The following is a 17,067-nucleotide window of genomic DNA, read 5'->3' on the forward strand; positions in this document are numbered from 1 at the left end:
TCTTGTACACTGTTACTTTGTTCACCTCATTTATTGGTTCTAATAGTTTAATAGAATCCTTAGGATTTTCTGTATGCAAGACCATGTCACCTAAAATAGAAATAGCTTTGTTTATTGCTTTCCCATATGGATACTTCTGTCTTGTTCTTGCCTAACTGTTCTACCTAAAACCTTCAGTAAAATGTTGAGTAGAAACAATAAAAGTGGACATCTTGTTTTGTTCCTGATCTCAGGGGAAAGCTTTTAGTCTTTCACCATTAAGTATGATACTATCTGTGGGGTTTTGTAGATGCCACTTATCAGGTAAAGGAAATTCCTTCCTATTCCTAATTTATTTCATGCATTTCTAATAAATGGGATTTGAATTTTGTCAAATGCTTTCTTCTGCTTCTAGTTAGTCATGTGATTTGTCTTTACTGACATGTGTATTACATTAGTTGACTTTCAGATGTTAAGGTGATCTTGCATTGTGAGATATATCCCACTTGTTCATGGTGTATAATCCTTTGTATATGTTGCTGAATTCAGTTTGCTTGTATTTTGTGGAGGATTTGTGTGTCTGTAGTTATAAGACATATTGGTCTATAGTTTTCTTGTGATGTCTATGTCTAGTTTTGGTATCAGGGTAATACTAGCCTAACAAAATAAGTTGAGATGTATTCCATCCTCCTCAATTTTTTGGAAGAAGTTATGAAGGATTGATATTAATTCTTCTTTAAATGTAGAATTCAACAGTAAAATTACTGGGGCTTGGATTTTTCCCTGTAGGAAGTTTTAAAACTAATAATTCAATCTCTTGCTTGTCATGGGTCCACTCAGATTTTCTTCTTGAGTCAATTTTAGGTAGTTTGTGTCTCTCTACGAATCTGTCCATTATGTTAAGTTATCCAATTTGTTGATATAAAATTGTTCAAGTATTCACGTATAAAACTTTTTATTTCTTCAAGTTTGGTAATAATGTTCCCCCTCTCATTCCTGATTTTAGTAACTTTATTTATTCTCTCTTTTTTTCTTGGTCAGCCTAGAAAAATGTGTATCAATTTTGTTGATCTTTTCAAAGAACAATATTTTTTGTTTTGTTTTTCTCCCCATTGTTTTACTATTTTCTTTTTCATTTCTTTCCATTTTAATATTCATTATTTCCTTCCTTTTTTCTTGCTTTCAGTTTAGTTTGCTGTTCTTTTGCTAGTTTCATAAGGTGAAAGGTTAGGTTAAATTTGAGATCTTTCTTCATTTTAATGTTCCCATTTATAGCTATAATACTGCTTTCAGTGTACTCCATAAGTTTGGGTATGCTGTGCTTTTATTTTCATTAATTTGAAAGTATTTTCTGATTTCTTCTTTGACCCATTGGGTTGTTTAACCTAATTTATGTATTTTATGTATTTCTCAAATTTTCCCCCATTATTGAATTCTAATTTAATTCCATTGTGTTTAGAGAATTTTTCTTTGTATAAATTCAACCCTTTTACATTTATTGAGGCTTGTTTTATAGCTTAGCACACACATCCTGGAGAATGCTCTGTGTATCCTTTTTTTTTTAAAGATTTTTATTTCATTTACTTCATGAGAGATACAGGGTTAACGCGCGCGCGCAAGAGAGAGAGAGAGAGAGAGAGAGAGAGAGAGAGAGAGAGGCAGAGACACAGGCAGAGGGAGAAGCAGGCTCCATGCAGGGAACCCAACGTGGGACTCGATCTCGGGTCTCCAGGATCAGGCCCTGGGCTGCAGGCAGCGCTAAACTGCTGCGCTACCAGGGCTGCCCTACTCTGTGTATCCTTAAGAAAAATGTGTGTTCTGCTGTTATTGGGTGGAATGTTTCATAGATATCTATGAGGGCTGATGTTTATAGATGAGAAAAATGAGATACAGAAGGCATTAGTGGACTATCCAATGTTGCATGCCTAGCTGGTCACAGAGGTGGAATTATTAAGGTGAATCATGTGAAACTGCCATTCTTGAACATCAAAAATTAATGATTATCAACAATTTCTTATAGTTCAATCCCACACAACCTAAATCTCCTAACTTTCAGTCCAGCATTCTCATCACTAAACCAGAATATTATGTTAGGATAGTCTGTGCTACATAAGGCATACACCCTGAGCTATTCTTGGCTTACGACAATGAATACTGATTTTGTGCTCATCTTATTCTATTCAGATACTGCAACTTTCCTCCGAATGGTGACAGAGGGATCACAGCTGCTTCTATTTTGTGTGCCTGCCTTCCAGGGCATATGTCAGGGGAAGAGAACTTCAGAATCACATGGCATGTTCTTAATGGTGAGCCCTGTGGGTGGCTTAGATCACTTCTGTGTACAGCTCATTGGCCTAGTCACATAGCCCAAACCTACTCTGTGTGGCTGCCTTACTTCCAATAGAATTTTCTATCCTTTGGCCAACTACATTGAGAATGTAGTCTAACCTGACAGTAAAGTGTGCCTTCTCATCTCAAGAGTTCAGCATTTGACTCTTCAATCTCTTTGGCTTTCCTCACTTTAATACTTAAAATGTATTTTAAACAAATCAAAATGTAGGGCTGAAATATGCCTCAGAATTCAAAGACGAAATAAATCCTATTGGTGGATTTTTCCTAATGTGAAGCCCTATCATATTTTAGCTAATTTAGGAGAAATTATTAACAAGACAAAACAAAGCCCCATAAAGACCATAATAAACTCATTGGAGGTTTTCTGAGGGTCAGAGCATGGGATCAGCCTATTTCACTTCACTGCCTCCTGGTAAACAAATAAATGAATGAAAACCCTTTGAATTACAGGGCCATCTACAAACTGGAAAGGGACATCAACTTGTGTGGGTCTGGATAATCTCTACTTCTACAACTACTGAGAAGAACCGTCTAAGTAACTGAACATTTCACAGTTCTAGAACTACATAGAGATGCTTGGTTGTGGCCATTACAGCTTTCTCAAAGGCTCAACCTGGGAAAAGTCTCATTTCAACTCTGTTTTAAAAAATCTCATTTTGACTCTCCTTGTATACCCATCAAGGGAGCCAAGTGCAATTTTTCAGTGGGCTCCGAAAAAGGACCTTGGATGTGCGCTCTCTGTATGCAATTTTCCATTGCCTTTACAGTCGAGGGTGGCTGAGAAATAATTTCCAAGCACATGCTGTTTAAACAAAACCCAAGGAAGCCTTTGAGTGGCTGGTGTCAACTGTCAAGACTGAGATGAGAGCTCAAGAGGGGGACAGCCAGTATTGTGGGAACTGTCTCTTGCCTGGGCTGACATGGAGAATGCATGTGGCATATTGAGGAGATGGGGAAGTGGTAACAAGGAAGACAATGTCAATTTCTTGTATCTGACACCAAAGGACCCCAAGTCCATTTGTGCTTAAGCCAAAATGAAGTACTATAGAGAAACTTGTAAAATCCTACTACCAAAAGATGATCAGAGGAACGAGCAAATTCTTACTCACAGAAAGATGGCTCTTCATATAACCCATATCCCCATAAGGACATCTGGGTTTCTCTAGATGTATTTATTTGCTTATTCCACTGGTTTGGTTCAAATAGACAGCAATAATTTGGGTCAGTGGTTAACTTCCATTATTTCATAGTATCATCTCCAGTCTTGACTTTAAAGATATACAGTTGGCAGTTGTGGAAGGTGAAAGAATCTAGTATATTTTTCTCTTACCATTAAGAATTTGGGTTTCTCTTAGAGCAGCAGTTCTCAAACCTTTTGGCCTAAGGATTCATTTACTCTCTTAAAAATTATCAAGGGGGATCCCTGGGTGGCTCAGCAGTTTGGTGCCCGCCTTCGGCCTGGGGTGTGATCCCGGAGTCCCGGAATCAAGTCCTACATCGGGCTCTCTGCCTGGAGCCTGCTTCTCCCTCTGCCTTTGTCTCTGCCTCTCTCTCTCTCTCTCTCTCTCTGTATCTCTCATGAATAAATAAATAAAATCTTTAAAAAATTATCAAGGAATGCAAAGAGCTTTTGTTAATCTGGATAGATATCCAGATATCTAAACTTAGGCAGTCAGTAATTAAAACTGAGAAATTTAAAACCTGTATTTATTTATTCACTTGAAAATAATAACATTCCCATTATATGGTACCATAAGTAACCTATTTTAAGGAAAAATAACTATATTTTCTACAAAAATTTAGCACTGTTTATCTTTTTCCAAATCCTTTTAATGTCTTGTTTAATAGAAGATAATTGGATTCATATACTTGTTTCTGCATCCAATCTGTTGCCATGTTATTTTGGTCAAAGAATATGAAGAAAATCCTTCTCATGCAGATAAGTAGAAAAGGAAGAAGTATTTTAATAATCTTTTCAGATAATTTTGGGTGTTTAACACTAAGCTTAAACTCGGCAAGTGGTAGTTTCTTGAAGTTTAGTACAACGTGGAATCTAAAACCCTGTCATGAACTTTTCAAACTCTGTGACATTAAAATTCATCAGCCTGGGTGTTTTCCAACACCAAAAACCAATTCTCTGATTCTCCAGACACTAACTGAATGTCTCACAATTCAATTTTATTCTGACACTCCTTGAAGTTAACGTCAAACTCCACAGGATTAAGGGCTCAGTCCCACAAGGATGTTCCCACTTCAGACACCACTCAAAAATATTGGGTCCCCAAGATACCCATACTTCTGTCTGAGTCTGGCTTGGCTACAAATCATAGGTTCCATGAGCCCTCCCCCCGCCCCGCCCCACTCTCCTCAGTTTTGATTATGTTAGAACAGCTCACAAAACTAAGAGAAACAGTCTATTTATTACTACAGGTTTATTATAAAGGACACAACTCAGGAACAGCCAAATGGAAGATATTCCTAGGGCAAGTTATGGGGGGGCTGTGTGCATAGAGCTTCCATGCCCTTTCTACATGGCCACCCTTCCAGCACCTTAATGAGCTTACCAATGTAGAAGCTCTCCAACCCCCGTCATTTAAGTGTTTTCATGGAGGTTTCATCACATCAGCAGAATTGGTTATTAATTCACTCTTCAGCCCCTCTGCTCTCCTCAGAGGCTGGGGGAGGTGGGGCTTAAAGTCCTAGGCTTCTAATCAAGGTTTGGTCTTTGTGGTGACCAGTCCCCATCTGAAGCTAGCTAGAGTTGCCTCATTAAAACAAATGATGCTCCTATCACCCAGGAAATTCTAAAGGATTTAGGAGCTTTGTGTCAGGAACCAGAAACAAAGGCTAAATTAGAACAAAAGATGCTCCTTTCACCCTTATCATTCAGGAAATTACAAAGGTTTTTGGAGTGGTGTGTCAGGAACCATGGAAAAGGCCAAATATATAATATATGTGTCTTATTGGGCCACAATCTATCAGTATACAATATACCAAGAAAGAAAAAAAAAAAAAAGAAAGAATGAAAGGAAAGGTTGTTAATATCACCACTGACTGAATCAGAAAAATCTTTAAATATTGGGATACTGTCAAACTCCTAGTGGCAGATACAGGTTTTCCAAAAGCTTGAATTTTCACTTAAAAGCCTGCGTTTTATCACTGGCAACAGATACCATCAGTTGTTTCCCTGAAGTGACAGGCTCATTTCATTCATTTTGGAGAAAATGTCTGCCAAATACCCAAGTTTGTGTAACCACAGTGTGTCTGTCAGTTCTCCTTTGAAGTAAAATGGTGTTCCATGAAAAGAAATATCACAAACCATCACCCAAGAGCTTGGCCTCCAGACAACCACCATACTTGGCTATGCAGCAAGAGGTCTTGTGTGCACTTCCCATCCCATCCCAAAGGGTATGCCTACTTCATGAAGGACATTCCTCAGTGACATTTTTTGTTTTTATTGCAAATGCTTGATGGTGACAAATGCAATGCCCACCAATCCCATTTTATTCCACTGCCTAGATTCATGCTAAGTGTCATCAATTTTACCCATCACTACTTTTGTGCCATCAGAACAAATGTCTAAATAGTGAAGACAACCAATGTCCTAGCATTGCTGGGAAAAAAAAGTCTCGACATTACAGATCCAGGAGTACAAGGATCACACTTTGAGAACCACTACGTTAGAAACTATCCTCCTGTTATAAAGACTAAATATTAATACTTTCCTGAAGTTCATTCATAGAAACAAAAAGAAGAACTAGAATAATTCGGGAAATACCCCAAGAAAAATACTCAGTTACTTTAGTCACCAATGTGTATGCCCTAGAAAGAAATATATTTTTAAATATTTGAACAGCACCTTGAGAATGCAGTAAGTAAATGGTAATGATGAAAGTCGTTTATGTTTACTGTAATATTTACTACTGGAAGAGAATTGTGCTATGCATTTTATTTATTTATTTATTTATTTTAAAGATTTTATTTATTTATTCATGATAGACACAGAGAGAGAGAGAGAGAGACAGAGACACAGGCAGAGGGAGAAGCAGGCTCCATGCCGGGAGCCTGACGCAGGACTCGATCCCAGGTCCCAGGATCAGGCCCTGGGCTGAAGGCGGTGCTAAACTGCTGAGCCACCCGGGCTGCCCTGTGCTATTTTAAATGCATTATCTCCAATATTCTATAGAGCCATATCCTTATTTTAAAGATGAGGAAAACGGGACACAGAACAATAACATAATTTGACAGTGTCACAAGCTATATGTGGTGCTGTAAAGATTTGAACCCACAACGCTTAATTCCCAGAGCTTGGACCCTTAAACCCTGCATTATATTCTACTTCTCATTTGAGCTCCAAATTTACTTATTGTGTGTCTCCCACATCTGTGTGTCCATTCAGATCCTCATGGAGAAAGCCAACAGTCTCGTGTCAACCGTAGCGCCCAAAGAAAGGGTTTAATAAATATCAGGGGATCCCTGGGTGGCGCAGCGGTTTGGCGCCTGCCTTTGGCCCAGGGCGCGATCCTGGAGACCCGGGATCGAATCCCACGTCGGGCTCCCGGTGCATGGAGCCTGCTTCTCCCTCTGCCTGTGTCTCCGCCTCTCTCTCTCTCACTGTGTGCCTATCATAAATAAATTAAAAAAAAAAAATTTAAATATCAGGATGAGTGACCAAAAGACCAAGTAAACCACCTTGCTATCTTTAAGCCACAATGGTTAGTAATCGTGTTAAAGGTGAAATTCTGAAACGGCAAGCCCCATCCATACTATGTTTAACTCCTTAAGAAGGGAACCAACAGGGTAGGCCAATAAAACCGTGATTCTTTGAAAGCTTGACAAGTTTTACCAATGCAGGTGAATGCGGGTGTGCACAGTATCTACCACCTCGCCTGCTGAACAGATACAGCTAAATAGATACAGATACAGCGTCTGTAGGTTAGATCAAAACAAAGCTAGTTTACCTTTTCCAGGGCAATTACCCCCCCAACAGCTTTGGGATTGGCTTCTCTACCAGGCTCTACAGCCTCAGCGTCTTACCCACTTCTGCAGGTTAAGAAGTCACAGCTCTATAGGGCAGTTAACTGTCCGGGCCCCATCAGTTGTGTATTAATCACCTGCACCTCGACAACAAAGTTGCATCCCCCGGACTGTCAGCAGAGGGGCGGTCTGCAAAGAACAGAAGGCCCAGCTTTTACTGGGACGGCTCAGCTCAGCAGAAAATGCTGGGAAGGTAAAAACCGGTTGGGCCTTTTTCCAAGCTTGGATTTGTTTCTTCTTCATTTTTCCAAGTTTGGACTTTTTTTTTTTTTTTTGGTCCTCAAACATCATACCTGTTTTTTCCGGATGCAGATCTGGCGGCATCAGGTTCGGCCGCACGTCTCTGTGCAATTTCCTGGGACGGAGTTTGTTCGGGAGGCGAAAGGACCTACGGGGTGCAGGGGCCCCTCCGCCGCGCCTCCCCGCGCGGCCCCGGCAGGCGCGCGCACCGTGGGGACGGCGGCGGGGGCGCGCGCGGGCGGGGGCGCGCGCGGGGGCGGGGGCGCGCACGGGCGGGCGGCGGGGCAGGCGGGGGCGCGCGCAGCCGGGCGGGGGCCGCGGCGGGCGGCGGCGGCGGGCTCGCCCCCGGGAGAGGGCCTCGCGCGCCCGGCTTCCTCCTTCCGGCGCGCCGCCGCCACATCCCGGGCCGGGCGGGCCGCGGCGCGGAGGCCGCCGGTGGCGGCGCCGAGGCCTCCGGGCGGGGCGGGCCTCCCGCGCTCCCGGGACGCGGGGCCCCCGCGCGCTCCGCCCCCGGCCAGGCCCGCGAGGCCCGGGCTGAGCTTCGCCGCCGGCGGCGCGGAGGGGCCCGGGGACCCCGGCGGGCTCCGGCTCCACGGAGGGTGAGCTGGGGGCGGGCGGGCTGTGGGTCCCGTAGCGCCGCGGCCCCGACCCGCACCGGGCGGGCTGGCGTTTCTTTGTGAGCACCGTCCCGGTGTGTCTGGGTGACTTGAGCACCTCTGGCTGGTGGGATTAGCGCGGAGATCGCTCATCGCGCTAATTATGCAATAAGGCGGCGGCGTCCTTGCGGCGGGATGGTGTGACCCGCGGGATGATTGATACTTGGTGATCTCTGATTTACTTCTTTCATCTTTGGCTGCTGATCTGCATTTGCGGTTGGTGCACGGCGAAAGAAGACGTTCCGCTTGGGCGCAAGGAGCCTGCGGAGAGGGCAGGTGAGAAGGCACGTGTGCACCCTCCCGAAGCGCCCGGTGAGGTGTGCCGGGTGGGGGAGAGCGGAGAGGGTGGCTGGAAATGAGGCCTCCTGCCCGAGGGGCTGCAGAGTGCCCCCCGCCCTCATGTGGACGGTCGAGGGGCCGGGCAGAAGTTGGAGGACGAAGTAGGAATTTCTGCACTTCTGGCTGGGAAGATTGAACCAGGTTTTCCAAAAGCTGTCGTTTTTGTTTTTCCAAGTCTCTGAAGGCAGGAAAGGGCCGGGCAATGAATAGAAAGCGGTGCAGCCAGGCTCTGCCTGGTTAGCTAAGCCCGAGGACTGTCATAAAGGGCTTTTTTTTTTTTTTTTTTTTTTGGTCTGAAACACCCAGAGCCTGAGGCTTTGGGCCATAAAGAGTTGGGTAATGGTCAGTTTTGACTGCCAGGGTGAGAAATGCCTCAGACATTCTGAAAATTAGGTAGCTCAGTTCAGGCTGGGCAGCTCAGGTTCGGTCCTGCAGCTCAGGCTTGCTGGTCTCCAGGACCTTACTTATTCACTCGGAAATTTTCAGTGACTGGGTGAAAAGAAAAAGACACAAAGAAAATAGTCTTCTCCCTTTTCTACCATTATAATTATGAGCCCATCTTGGCCCAAAATTGGAATTTCAAGATGGAAAGGAAAATGTTTCCATCTTTTTTGCTCTTGACCCTGAAGAATAGAATCTCAAAGTAATACCTGAGAGAAAAATTCTTTCCTTCGCTGGAATGAAAACTGGAGTGCTTGCAAAACTAAACAAAACAAGGAAAGACTCAGGAAGTATCCCAGGCAGTTTGCAGGTATATTCAGATCATTGTTCAAATGCTTGAGGTTAGATGATAAAAAGGTGGGAGAGAGCTGGAAATGGAAACGGGAGAGAGGTGAATTCAGGACCTTTCAGATTGCAGAAACGAAGAGTCTGTTTTCTTCTGATACAGGTCTGGAAGAATCTGGATGTGAGTACATAAAGCTTAATCTTTCCATCTGCATAATGTGAAATTGCTTTTAGTTTTAACATTGAGCTCTTCAGAGTAAAAGGAAACACGGCTAGACTGTGCTACATGAATCCCAAGCAGTTTGGGCTACATTATGTGTTAAATGAGTTGTATGTTTATTTTGCCAGCCAACTCTATTAAATCTGTAATCTCTCTAATTCCACAAGTTCGGCTTGTTTCCAGTTATTCATTCATGATGTGTCATTTGGCTAGAATTTTGCCGGGGTGTTAAAGCCTAAAGAAATGCAAAACCCAGAGAACATCTTGCTTTGGAAGATTTCATCATCCTCTACAGGAATCCTTTACCCAATGTCAAACATATAAAATAGATAAAACAGAATTTGATTTTTTTTTTTTTTTGCTACAAAACTTATTTTATTTTTCATATGAAGTTACAGGGAACAGTCTTTTAAACAGCTACCCGTTTTGGCACAGTTAGAACATTTATTCATTTGCCAGGAAAGCCAAATATAGCCCACCTCTGTAAGAGACCTGTTGTGCAAACTGTACTGGAATAATCAAAGTGGTTAACTATTTCCCAAATATAAACCAAGTTGTATTAAATAAGTTGATCTTATCATTTCTAATGGTGCTTATTGTTTTTGTTTTTAATTATCTTATACAGTGACAGGAGGAACCAAGAATCTCAGGCAAAGCAAATACTGCAAGGAAACGTGGATGCCAGGCCTCAGAAGTTAGATTAAGGAGAATGTGAGCTCACTATTTGAGATTCATGTCATTTACCGTTCTTCTCACTGCCTCTTTTCTTGCTTGTATGGAGATTTTAGGAGATTTAAAACTCTTAAATAGGAGTATGTACACTTATACTTAGAAATGTTTTCTTAAATATAATAATAGAAGCACCTTCCCAGGCTGGGAATTAGGTGAGTTTGGTCCTTACTGACAGCAGTGCCTGATGTGTAGATAACCCCAGGCAGGTGTTTGCTGTGTGTTATCATTACTCATGAAAATCTGTCTTTACCTCAGATACATTCTTCAGCTGGACAGAGTAAGGAGTGTGTTTGCATTTCTTGTAACTAAGGATGATTAATCATTCTAAGACAGTAAATTGTAATGATCATGGCCAAGTAGACAGAGGAAATTTCTGAACTTAGATTGAGAGAAACCCTATAAATTTAAAAATCCCCATGACTGTCATTATCATGGCACTTTATATATAATATGCATATATATATAATATATAAAAGATATATAAAGATATACATAATACATTTATATGCAGTATTTTATTGCATAGTAATTTATTAATTTTATTGATTAGATAACATTTTCGTTCAAAATCTAAAGATACAGAAGCGTTGATTGTAGAATGCCTCCGGTTGCGCCAGTCTCTAGCTACGTAGTTTCCCTTCTTCCTGTGAATCCCCCCCAGTGCTACCAGTTGCTTGTGCATTACCAGGCTTTTTTTGGTGAAGTTTCCTTTAGTGCCTGGCTGTGTTTTGAATGAATGTTTTAAAAACTGAACATTGGATGCATGGTCCTTTCCCTGGAGTATGTATGTGATCAAGGTGGGGATCTAGGACTTTCCAGCTCAGTAAAGGACTGTGGACAGGATTCTTTATCTGGGCCACTCCCTAGACCTCTAGCTCACTCAGCACGAGGGATGCTGTCTCCTTGCTGCTTTTGAGACACTGGGACACTGACCAAGCTGTTGGCTCGGGTGCTGCAGGATTTCCTTACTCTGTTCCGTCTCTTCTCAGGATTCCCCTTACCCTTCTTTGTTATTAACCGTGGCCCTACACACTTGGTGTGATCACATAGATTTGTTTATTGGCTTGTCCACCTCTCTAGAAGCACTGGGAAAGCAGGGAGTGTTGCCATATCCCCAGGGCCTAGGACAACTCCTGCCTCAGAGTGGGCACTTGATCAATATTGCTGAATGAATGACAGTTGGAAAAGAATCTATTTAAACAGAGTTAAATGACTTATTTACCATAGGACTTTTCAGAACCTTTAATAAGTCAGTATGTATAGCAAAAGTAGAACAGGGCAGGTGGAGTCAAGCTCTTCAGCAGAAACCCAGAAAGGTTTTGTGCTTTTGGATGATAGCTCAAACACAGGGAAAAGCCACTGGCAGCTGACCAAAATGGATTTACAAGCATCTTTTTGAAAATGCAGGGGAGGGAAAATCTGCACTAGAGGATGGTAATAATACCAAACCCATTGTTAGTCATTACAAACATATAAAATGTGTGCTGTGTTTCTTTTAGATTAGAAGGGGGAAAAAAAGACTGAGACTTTTGGTAGGTTCAGCTCTGTTCTTGCTTCCCTAACCCTGCTTTCCCCATAAGAGGGGAAACCACCTTAACCACCAGTCTGACTTGTGGGTTTTCTGAGTCCAGCCCTCTGGCTTGGCTTCAGAACCTGACATCTCTGAGTGAAAGTCTCATTTAATGAGTGGAAATAGGAAAGCTCTAAAGATGGGTATGCTGACTCCGGGGGACCCAGGGGCTCAGTTCAGGGCAGCACACTGTTACCACAGGGGGCCTGAGGAACACTCAGGTTTGCCACCATTAGCTACAAGAGGCAACTTGAGAGTTGTCTTGGCTCCTTGAACAAAGGAGAGTTAATTACAGAAAATGTCAGGCTTTTTAAAGGCCATTTGTCACCGAGCTACTGGGAGAGCAGTGGCCCTTGGCAGAGGTATGGAGGAAGGACTGTTTGTTTCAGGCTCTAGTCTCTGTGCACACAGAAAATGAGCCTTGAGGGTGTCATTGTCGTACAGGAGGCAAACCTCATGGAGAATTGGTATATTCAAGGAAACAATCCAGATTGTGGGATGGGCTTAAAGGAGCTGGCCCTAAGGGAATTTGGAATGCCTTTCGTTTTATTTAAACAAATGGGGAAAATTATTGTAATTTTTCCAAAGTCAGACCAAATCCTAATTCAACAGAATCTGGTTACTTATAGGTAGGAGGGCTGGAAAGAAGAATAAATTGGAACAGTGATGGAGTTCTTTGATTCTTATTAAACCTCTTTAAGCTGTTTTTACAGAGCATCAATGGATGCTAGTTGACAGATATTCTTTTGCTGCTAGTTTTTGTTCTTATAATAGAAGGAGGTGGTAGGAAAGTGGCTATTATGTCAAAATGCCTAGAATCTGCATTTTAACAGGAGGCACCCTGGGATTTATGTGGGCATTAACAGGAAGGGCTGGGGACTTGGACAAGCAGTTCTCAGCACTGGCTGCTCATTAGAATCCTGTGCAGAGCTTTTAAAACAAGCCCTGTATCCATTGCCAGAAATATGTGTTCTCTTGGCTTCAACATTCTTGGGGCCCAGGGCCTTGCTATATTTTTTTTAAAGTTACACAGGGCTGGAACCACTGCCCTAAACATAAAGTCAGACCTCATTAGGTAGATACCTAGATTCAGAATGTATGAGCTCTCAAAGCAGAAGCATGCTATGGCTAACTGGAACCCCTAGTCTTTAGGATCCGTGAAAACCCAACCTGTTAGATATTGTGGATCTTTACTAGTTTATGTGCTAGGTTTTAGCAACCTTGATGGCGATGATGATGATGGCAGTGTGATGGCAGTGGTGGTGGTGGTCCTGGTTGTCATTGTGGTCATCTAGGAGGGTAGGTCTAGGTGGTGATGCAGAACACTTAGCTGTGTTAGAACACTTCTGCGCCACTTATGTAAATGATGTTGAGCCTGGAGAATGACCAAGTGGATAGTGCTTTACATTTTTGACTGTGCTGCTGGAGAAATAGTTTCAAAATTTAAATCAGGTCATGACACTGCTGCCCCTCTTCTTGTGGAAAACTCTTCTTCTGTGGCTTTTCATTGCTCACAAGGTGAAACTAAATTCCACGAACTGCTCTTTAAGATGCCGTATTCTCTGACCATAGCTGCATTTGCTCATCTCTAACATTGATCTGGAAACTCCGGCCACTGGGGTTTCCTTTGGTTCTTCAAAGGCCCCTGGCTTGCTCCTGCCTACCCTCAGGCCTCCATTCCCTGCTGGTCCCCTGGGGCCGTCCTTACATAAGTGCTGTCCCTGACCTCTCCACCCAAGTTCTATCCTTTTGTATTTTCCTCCCATAGAGCCATGTCTTCACCTCACACCACTTGTGGGATAGACTTCGTTGCATGTGTGTCTCTCTGTTAGACTGCAGACTCTATAAGGACATAAACTGTGCAGTTGTGTTTGGTTTGGGACTCAGTGTCATATCCCTGGCTTCTGGTTTGTTGGATGGATGAATATCCCTTTTCATGATGAATTTGGCAAATAATTATCTTTAGGTTATTGTGTCCTTAAAAGTATATGCAGATGAACATCTACTCATGTTTGTGTGTCATATGTTATGAGCTGTAGAGATAATGGGCCTAGGGGAGGGGTATTTGAGAGGGACCAGGCTTTAGTCTTACGGTTCTGGTTGGCACATGTAGTGCATGACTTGGAGAACAAGTGCTGGTTTATCTAAATTTTCACCTTGACAGCTTTTTTTTCTTAAGTCTGTGTGTAATTTGTGAGTTTCTTCACAATAGACCATGAAAAAAAAAGGTAAGCACTTAAAATAGTGCATCTCTCCACCCCAGGGTTTCTCAGCCCAGCAGGAGCCTCCCTAGAAAGCATCATCATGTAATGCAGTGTTTTCCTGTCAGCCTTGGGTGAACACACTTTCCCACCTTCGGCAGCCAGCCCCGCCTTTCTCTGTGCAGGGAAGACTACCTTCCTAACCCCCTTCTGTCAGAGGAGTTGAATCTGACAGGTGTAACCCCCTGATGGAGCAATAGCTCTCGGGTGCAGGGTGATTAGAGCCAGGCGGGGGCATACAGGGGCTTCTTTCCTTTAAAAACACTTAAGTGAGTACAGCAAAACTATTAGAGCCAAGAACCTGTTTTTGTTCTATTAGTCTCTGTACTTTATGTTTTAAATATTAAATCATTTTTAAAATAAAATAAAAACCAATGAAGACAGAGATATATTTACTGAATATCCAGATACATGTTGACTTTGTCAGTTAACCACATTTTCTCCCGGCTGTAAAAGTATTTACCATCCTTTCCTTCACTTTACTAAGCAGGAACTCTAGTGAGATCTCTTAACCCCCACCCCAGTCAGTATATTTAAGTTGTATATCTATTCAAATGCATGTCAAGTACTGTAATTTATAATTTTATTTTCAAGTAATACTGAAGTCATAGTAGTTTTTAATTGTTTCCTACTCTTAGGTAACAGGTATTAGATATATATATAAGCACTCTCACTGGATATTGGAGAAATACTTTGGGGTTGAAATTGGAGGCTTCATGCTTTAAAGAATTCGGAAACTCTCAGGTAGAAGGTTGGTTGAGGGGCCTTCAGAAGTGCCTTTCAGCTCTCCGGAGTTTTCCCTGTAAGTTTCTAGGTGGATGTAGGCATTCAGCAAATAATGATTGTTGTCTAACTGAGTGCCGGGTACTATTCTAGTCCTTGTTCTACTCAGAGGCACTTATATTCTAGTAGGGGGCCAGTTGGTGAACGAGTAGTAGGTATGCAGGAAATGAAACAAGGCAGAGTGTTGGAGAGGGGCTTTGGGGGGTTCCAACAGAGTGGGTGTCAAGGTGAGCTGACTTTTCCTCTGCTGTGCACAGGAGAGCAGGCCCTGCTTACTGCCCATTTACAGAAGTCTGCTGGCCAGCAGCGAGCACTCCCTCTGAGCCACCTTTCACAGTGACCGCTCTCAGGCTCTATGGCCTGCGAGGGCAACTGCACCGGGGCACAGGGTCATTGTCAGGCCTCAGTCTCGTCTGGGCAGCTCTACCCAAGACACTGGTGAGGGCCTGCAACTTTATCTTTTTTTTTTTTTTTTTTTTTTAAGATTTTATTCATTTATTCATGAGAGACACAGAGAAAGAGGGAGAGACACAGGCAGAGGGAGAGGCAGGCTCCATGCAGGGAACCCGACATGGGACTTGATCTTGGGTCTCTGGGATCACGCCTTGGCCTGAAGGCAGGCGCCAAACCGCTGAGCCACCCAGGCTGCCTAGGGCCTGCGACTTTATACTCCTCTTCTCAAGAGAACATTTTTTGGCAGGGCCTAGGGTTTATGCATCACACAAAACTTCCCACGTCTGCAGCCCTCATCAGGGTCCCCAGGTGTCTTTGGTTGTCCCTGCCCAGTCCAGGTGGGCTGTGATAGGGACGAGAGGGTTGTGGAGGCCTTGCAGATCTCCCTTCTGACTCAGGGTAGCAGCCAGGCTCACAGCAGGAGAGGGCACTCTAGATGTCCTAGTTCAGTAGGGGGTTTAATTGAAGTCCCTTTTGAAGTTGAACGTGTTTCAAGTAAAATTGCCCATTGGGAAGAAGACATTGGCTGATGTATTGTAAGTTGTAGAGAAGGTGCTTCAGTGGGTTCTGTCTCACGGGGGGCCTCACAACACACTGGTAGGTGTGCAGTGGTGGTTTTATCTTACAGATGAGAAAATTGGGGAGATTTTCCAGAAGAGAATAGACTAACCTCCCCCCGCCCATCCCTGACCCCAGGCCTGGGGTGAAAGAATAAAGTATTCCTGGCTTGAAATTAAAATCCAGGACTTAGGAAGGCAGGCGTGGCTTCAGGATAATGCAGGTCTCACTTTTCTCCTAGCCCAGATGTAGAGATCCTATCCCTGAGCTCCTTGGCTTCCTGAAAAGCCTTCATTTTCATGTAAGGCTGATTATTCATTATCTTCCTACTTTTATGTAGAGGTGAACTTAGTCCACAGACTCAAATTAGATCCCTTCAGAAAACTGGCTCCCATTAGAAAGATGAGATTCTTAAGCCATAAAACCTAAAACCCTCCCAAGTGCCGGCTTGATACCCAGGAGGGTGCCCAGGGGCCAGAAGCTTCAGCCTCCATCTGATCATGGCAGGACACTGTGAGTGAGGAGCAGTGCAGGGAGGTTCTTTTGCTCTACAGTGAAAGCCCATGTGAGGGAAGCAGCTCAAGGTGCCTCCCCTCTGTATTCACTTGTCTTTTTTTTTTTTTTTTAATTTTTTTTATTATTTATTTATGATAGTCATATATATAGAGAGAGAGGCAGAGACAAGGCAGAGATAAAGGCAGAGGGAGAAGCAGGCTCCATGCACCAGGAGCCCGACATGGGACTCCATCCCGGGTCTCCAGGATCATGCCCTGGGCCAAAGGCAGGCGCCAAACCGCTGCGCCACCCAGGGATCCCTGTATTCACTTGTCTTTAGCACTTCTCTTAGCAAAGTGGGGTTGCAAGCCCCAGGCCACTCAGCAACCAGAGTGTTCTGGGCCTCTCAGGCTTCCTGAAAGCTGGTATAAGGGAACAAAGTTTCTCTGTTCTGGTCACTTATCTCCTACCTCCTTTCCTTTTACCCCCTCCGTAGCCCTCACTGGTTCTTCTGCCCCTCTGCCCTTCTGTTAGAAAAGGCCTGCAGTTGCGATTTCCCAGTGGAGTGCTCCCACTGGAACCCATGGGGATGGACACCTCTAAGTATCACTGTCTTGTGAGGGACAAGGCCAGTGGACTCAGGACTGCAGTGACCTATGCCTCTGG

The 17,067-nt window shown here is 43.5% G+C and overlaps 2 protein-coding genes across 13 annotated transcripts in view; one reads left to right on the top strand and one right to left on the bottom strand.

The window, feature by feature from the left end:
- NMS (neuromedin S) overlaps positions 1-7,799 on the bottom strand; it is a 52,088-nt gene extending 44,289 nt beyond the window's left edge. For 5 of the 8 annotated variants that reach the window (XM_041754243.1, XM_041754244.1, XM_041754240.1 and 2 more), the window contains exons 1-2: positions 7,662-7,782; positions 7,369-7,497 (exon numbers count right to left, since the gene is read on the bottom strand). Coding sequence is in view for 1 of the 8 variants with exons in the window: in XM_041754241.1 (XP_041610175.1) it covers positions 7,662-7,692 (31 nt within the window). In the remaining 7 variants the exon portion in view is untranslated. Of the gene's footprint in view, positions 1-7,368; positions 7,498-7,661 lie in introns of all 8 variants that reach the window. The other 3 variants (XM_041754241.1, XM_041754238.1, XM_041754239.1) reach the window with 3 other exon arrangements.
- Positions 7,800-7,998: 199 nt separating this feature from the next.
- CHST10 (carbohydrate sulfotransferase 10) overlaps positions 7,999-17,067 on the top strand; it is a 30,086-nt gene continuing 21,017 nt past the window's right edge. The window contains exons 1-3 of one of the 5 annotated variants that reach the window (XM_041756730.1): positions 7,999-8,207; positions 8,499-8,540; positions 10,175-10,260. The gene's annotated coding sequence lies outside the window, so the exon portion shown is untranslated. Of the gene's footprint in view, positions 8,208-8,498; positions 8,541-10,174; positions 10,261-15,311; positions 15,334-17,067 lie in introns of those variants that run through there. The other 4 variants (XM_041756727.1, XM_041756731.1, XM_041756728.1 and 1 more) reach the window with 4 other exon arrangements.

This window comes from Vulpes lagopus, chromosome 5 (genome assembly GCF_018345385.1).
Source record: "Vulpes lagopus strain Blue_001 chromosome 5, ASM1834538v1, whole genome shotgun sequence".
NCBI lineage: Eukaryota > Metazoa > Chordata > Mammalia > Carnivora > Canidae > Vulpes > Vulpes lagopus.